This window comes from Nothobranchius furzeri, chromosome 2, assembly GCF_043380555.1.
Source record: "Nothobranchius furzeri strain GRZ-AD chromosome 2, NfurGRZ-RIMD1, whole genome shotgun sequence".
Lineage (NCBI taxonomy): Eukaryota > Metazoa > Chordata > Actinopteri > Cyprinodontiformes > Nothobranchiidae > Nothobranchius > Nothobranchius furzeri.
In genome coordinates, this window is record NC_091742.1 from 74,289,002 (window position 1) to 74,295,248 (window position 6,247).

The 6,247-nt window shown below is 41.7% G+C and overlaps 1 protein-coding gene across 4 annotated transcripts; it reads left to right on the plus strand.

Moving 5' to 3' along the window:
* Positions 1 to 660: 660 nt before the first annotated feature.
* nufip1 (nuclear FMR1 interacting protein 1) lies at positions 661 to 5,985 on the plus strand. Of its 4 annotated transcripts, none has more exons than XM_015946465.3 (10): positions 661 to 1,117; positions 2,902 to 2,987; positions 3,134 to 3,238; positions 3,324 to 3,386; positions 3,462 to 3,538; positions 3,630 to 3,722; positions 3,846 to 4,018; positions 4,094 to 4,219; positions 5,141 to 5,379; positions 5,450 to 5,985. In XM_015946465.3, exons 1-10 carry the CDS (start codon positions 886 to 888, stop codon positions 5,882 to 5,884), a joined length of 1,629 nt encoding a protein of 542 aa, XP_015801951.3. In that variant the 5' UTR covers positions 661 to 885; the 3' UTR covers positions 5,885 to 5,985. The 4 variants fall into 4 exon arrangements, with proteins under 4 accessions (XP_015801951.3, XP_015801952.3, XP_015801953.3 ...); XM_015946466.3 differs by having other exon boundaries at positions 3,137 to 3,238; XM_015946467.3 differs by having other exon boundaries at positions 661 to 1,105.
* Positions 5,986 to 6,247: the final 262 nt, after the last annotated feature.

Here is a 6,247-nt window from a genome sequence, read left to right on the forward strand (position 1 = left end):
CAAAATCACCCAAACGTCAGTATTTCCTTTGTGTTTTAGCTAACTCTAAAAACAATAAATGTATTTTAAAACGCCATACACAGTAACTATAATAAATTTATGCAACTGTGTTGTTTTGTGTGTTCTTGAAAGCTTTTAACAAAGTAAATGTAATTCAATTCCATCTTTTTATTCCACCACCTTTATTTTATGATCGCATAGCAAAATAGTAAAACCACGTATTGTATTTTTTACTTATTATTTTTAAATTATCGTTATGTTCATTTTGTTAAAAAGTAAAAAGTTTATACATTTTAATTAAATGTCACAAACTGGATTTGATTTGGCAACGCCAGAGATGCGCGCAAACAAATCTCGCGAGAGGTTATGAGCACGGTATGTTGCTTTCACAGTAAAACTTAACGCCAAACTAACTGTTTACGCACTTTTAAACGATATTATTATTAATGATTCCATCATTAAAGTGACTGATCAATAAAACAGATAATATAATTAAACAATACGTGATGTTACTTAAAGAACAAAATGTAATAAAAGGAGAATTACAAACAAGTAGAGAATAAAAGAGAACAAACTCCCGTAATATAAGAATGACATTTTATGTAGCTAATTTTAAAGCACATAGGCGACTCCAGATGTGTGAAGATTTGTTTTAAAATATTTTTGTAGGAAATCTAATTTTCAGTTGTAATCCGGATAACTTGTAAATCCCAGTTCTGAGAAATTGAAAAGGAAATTCCGATCATCCAAAACGCAACACACTTTTTTCACGGAAGTGACGAACGCGTGAACTCTGGCAAAACACGAGCGCGTGGACTAATACCTTGAGCTAACTTTTACCGTTTTCTGGCTGGTAACGTTGAGTAAGGCACCGGAGCTGGAGCTATGAACGAACCAGAACGCTACCCTCCACCAGACTTCAGCTGTCCCCCTCCAAGCTCGTTCCACACGCCCCAGGAGCAGCAGCAACCTCGGGCCAGCAGCTTCCACCCCAGCATGTGGAGCTGGGGAGAGACGCCGTCCGAGCCCAGCTGGAGCTACTGGGTCAGTCCGAACTGGAGTCACGGACAGGCGGGAGGGTACCACGGTCAGACCCATCCACACTGTGAGACCTTTGGTGATTATGTTTCTAAAAGAGGACACCTCTCTCAATGTTTGTGTTTGGAATGCTTGATTATGGAAATCAATCAAAACCACAATTATTGTATAGTGAACTCCAGATGATCTAACATGATTGTGTGTTGGGAAATACTAGAGATCACATCTAAAAGAGACTGCAGACGGATTTGAGTTTATGATGACTAATTATGAGACCAGAATTACCCACAGTAGACTCTACATTGCAGTGGCCTGTTAGGCTCAATGAAATACAAAACCTACAACATGGGTATTATCAAAACGGAATAAATAAATAACTTAATAATGTCACAAAACTGAAGCTGTGATCAGCCAGAACTTGTGCTAAAACCGATGTTATGCTTATACATTATTTTGCCAAAGTCATAAATGAGAGACAACATCCCAACGTTGTGATGTCTCGTTTACTGCCATAAAATTGAAAGGCCCATTTAGGATGACAAATGTGTCAAATACATATTTTTGTAACTTTCAGTCATTACACTTGACCAGGGTCCACTTTAGCACAACTGATGAAATTAGGGATGGACAATATATCCGCATCTATATCGGTATCGGCCGATGTTAGTCATTTTTTAACAAATTTGTATCAGTTCGATAAATAAACCTGGGCTGATATTAACAACCGATATTTTTTCCGTCTCGTCTCCATTTGTTTGCCTTTTTCAGATGGTGGTGGTGGTGGTGGGGGGATGTGTGTCTGTTTAGTCATGTGAAGAGTGAATGAAATCAACTCAGAACCATAAATGTGTGTGATGTGTGTACATAATAACATGAATTCAACTTTAATAATTTTCATTCTATACAAAATCTGCTGATTTTAGAAGCAATAATGTCAGTTTATCGGTACTGGCAAATATCGATTATCACCCATAACAGTGATCTTAATATCGGATATTGTTTACGGCCCAAAAATTTCACATCGGTGCATCATTTGAAGAAATCCAGTTTTAATCAATCAGTCACATGATCGCAACATAAACAGACAGCGCTGCTATAAAAGCATAGAAGAGCTTCTACGGAAGCCTCAAGGTCCAAACAAGGAGTTGGTGAACACAAGGTGTGTTGTCTCAGGAGCTTTGATGTTTAGAAATGGAAACTTGTAGGCAGTGTTGTTTTTGGCGGGCATCTCTTTGTCTTGATGACAAAAATACATTTTAGTCTTAGTCAGTTTTAGTCCACTAAGATTTTTGTTTTGATATTTACAAGTATTATTCTCTAACAAATCAATTTATAGATCAGACAGACATGTACTCTGAGCTACAGGAGAGAGTTTCATACCAACAATTTATTTTATGGCTTTGGGACACAATCTCAGCTGCCCCAGATTTGGTAAAACAATAATCCCCAGACTGATATAATTTGTCTGTTTTGGTGCCAGGCTATAAACATGTTTATTTCTGCTGTGAAATTGGTATTTTTAACATGGGAGTCAATGAGGATTTGCTCAGCCCCCAGCGGATGAGGGTGGAACTGCAATTTTTGGTACTTCCGGGTTGAGACCAATTTTAGAGCCGCATTGTGGGGCTTGGTGTCAACGAAATCAATTCATCATCGTTTTCCTTAACGAAAACAACTCTGCTTGTATGAAAGCATTACTGGGGTACATTTTGTTGTGTGATGCACAACCAGTGTGTTTAGTCCTCGTTCAGCCATCTTTACTTGCATTAACTTTTTAAATCGCAAGACTATCTTAGGATTAGAAGTCACAAGCTAGTGGAGATCACTTTTATTTAAAAAAGAAGTTGCACTTTCTGTGTTCAGATCAGAACGTTGGACAGCAGTGGTATCAAGGTGGACGTCCAGGTGGGAGACAAAACTTCAGACCTTCTCATCAAAACGGGAAGAAGGTGACTCATTTGAGCATTGTTTGGCCACATTTGATTCATATTTAGTGATTCATATTTAGTGATTCATATTTAGTGATTCATATTTAGTGATTCATATTTAGTGTATCTATTGGAGTAAAATGATCCGATCTTAACTTGATCTTCAGCAGAAGAATAAGAAAGAACCTGAGTATTCTCATTACTGTGACACGTGTGATCGGGGCTTCAAAAACCTGCAATTGTACAATGAACACGTGTCTCAACACGTCAAGGTATTTCATTAATTCAGTTTTCTATCATTTGGTGTTGTTTTTTTTAAAAATCTATTCAACATGTTTCTATTTAATGTCACGTCAGTGTTCTGTATCCGACTGTAGCTTCATGGCTCATGAAAAGCTAGTCTCCATACACTGGAAAAATGTAAGTACAGCTCATTCTGTACACAAAACTTGTAATTTCCTTTTTCTAATATGTGTGAGTACTACCCCCTAACAGAACCATGCACCTGGAGCTAAAAGAATCAAACTGGACACACCTGAGGAGATCTCCAAGTGGAGAGAGGAGAGACGCAAGTGAGCCTTGTTTACGTGATCGGACACCCGCGGTGAAGGGTTCTTTGGGTTTAACTGGTGTTCATTAGCATCGTTTAATTGGATTTTACAGAAACTATCCAACACTTCAGAACATCGAGAAGAAGAAAAAGATCATGGAGGCGCGGCAGCAGACTGGAGGGGTTCTTGAAACGGCTCAGTTTGGGTATGTGTGAGAACATTTGGACTGTTGACCAGCGAGGAACTATCCCCATCCAGACTCCAGAGCATGTAGGAGATGGGACACAAGGTTAAAACCAGTAGAACTATTCAGATTTTTGTTTGACAGACAAATGAGGGGCAGAGGCAGAGGAAGAGGTCGTGGGAGGGGAAACAGAGGGTTCAGAGGGCGACGCCCACAAGGCCCTCCAGTTGAAAGCAGGTCCTCCGAGTCTCCCAGACCCCCCATCCATTGTCCCAGAGGTGAAGATCCATTGGGTGTACTGGCACACGGTGATCATGGTGAGTGTTCTCCAGTCTGGAACGTTTCCTACAAATTGGAGGCAAAAACCAGATTTCTTTGCTTTGTGCTCCCAGATTCAGACAAAGAGGCTCCAGAGTCCAGACCGGTTCTGGTTGTGCCTCCTAAACAGATGAGCTCAGCTCTCGGCGCCTTGATGGCTAACTACGGTTCCATGAGTGAAGAGGATGAGGAACCAGAAGGTGGTGAACAAACCTATGTTTGGCCATTAGGATGCGTAACACTGCTTTATGTTTACCCAGAATGCAAAGAGAACCCTTTTTAGGCGCCATAAAATCCAAGTCGTGACCTCTTCAACGGTTCTTCTCATAGATGTGTGCACAACCCGTTAACACAGAAGCTCTGAGAGATCTTTAATGCCACTTGCGCACTAGCATTGGCTCCACTCTGCGTAACCCGCCCCAGTCTGGCCACGTTTGTTCCACACTGCCTTAGGAATGCGAACGTGATTGAGAACATGGGCGGTCTCCAAAGTTGCCGCAGGTGCAAAAGATCGTGGCGAAGTCTGTGGTGTATCCATTATTAAACAAAGGCAGCCTGAGCAGTCTTGCTTTTGGAGACTCTGATACTACGTCCTGCTTTGCTGTGTGTGTGTGTGTGTGTACCTCCTCACAGCAATGAGATACAGAAAAATGGCTTCAGTCAGAGGCTTGTTAACTCCACAGCATCCAGAATGCGGGAATCCCCTGCTGGCTGATTACATCTGCCAATCCGAGGCTCCCCTAAATGGTACGATTTTGAGCTGGCCAATCAGTCGGCAGTGGGCATATTGGACCAGTTCAGCTCCAGGCCGACCACCTTGGGAATAGGGCTGCAAAGACATCCGGTTGCATGCGGGAAAATCCACAACATTCCCAACCCGGTCCAGGCGGAGTGGAGCCGATGCTTGTGTGTAAGTGCCATAACTGAAGCCAGGGTTCGAATTACGTGGGAGCTGAAGGTGACGGGGTCCCCTGAAAGTCAACAATAGACGCACAAGAGGTGCATCGTCTGCCTGGTGTGGTGATGTTTATCGTATCGCCAGATTCCTACCAATACACAACCCTGGTTTGGACTTGTTGAATGTGTTTTCCCAATAATAAGCTTGTCTCTTTGTGTCATAGCTGTTCCCATTCAGAGAGCCAGAGACCTAGTTCAGGAAAACAAGACCATCCTAAACAGAATCCAGCCCACCTCTGGGTACACAGGGCCTTCTAGAGGTCTGGAAACCTCTACAGAGACGGATCAAGCTCCTCACTTCTACTCTGGTCCTAACACAGTCAAAAACAGGAGAGGTCACCGTGGTAGAGGAAGAAGACACCAAGATACGCCTCAGAAACGTCGTCCCACTTTACTAGAAATGGTACGAGTCTACATGACACAGACATGTAGACATGACTGATGTCTGGTTTTAATGTAGTTCTCCTTTTCAGCTACTAGCTCCAGACATCCGCCACGAGAGGAATGTCCTCCTCCAGTGTGTACGCTATGTTGTCCACAACAACTTCTTTGGACTGGAGAGCGAACATAAGAACCAGCAGACTGAAGACATGTCGGCCACCAGAACTGTCCACAATAACCCGAGTCCAGCAGACGAACCTGAGAACATCAGCTGTTCTGTTGGTGGAGTCGCACCAGAATGTGGAGATCTGCAAAGAGAAGGAACAAGACAGGATGGGAGTTTGATGAGTAACGGCCTGTCTGATCCATGCGGTGAGCCTCCTTTAGACTCTGAAGGGAGTTCTGATGCAGCTGCTGCAGATTTGGTCCAGAACGGCGACGAGATGACCACCTCCTCAGATAAAAACATGTCTGCCTCCAACATGTATGATGATGAGATATGGGAGAGCAACCAGGCTGCTTTGTGAAGATCACAGCGTCTTTGTTTTATTTTGAAATGATTCTGCTTGTTTATAGAAATATCCTCTTTTGTTATATAAAACTATGCATCTGTAAAGTAAGATCCCTATACTATAGCACTTGTTGGTCTTTACAGTCATGTTGTAGTGTTATGTTCTTTTAATATTATTTTTCTTAATTTTGTCACATTACAGATCACAAAACACATTTCAAAATTAGACAACTGTGTAAATACCAAACACCTACAAACGCTAGGATTTCATTTATTAAGGGAACAAAACTATCCAAACTTACCTTGGTCTGTGTGGAAACGTGACGCCATTGTTAAAATATGAATTAACCAATCTTGCAAATACGACAAACTTGATAAA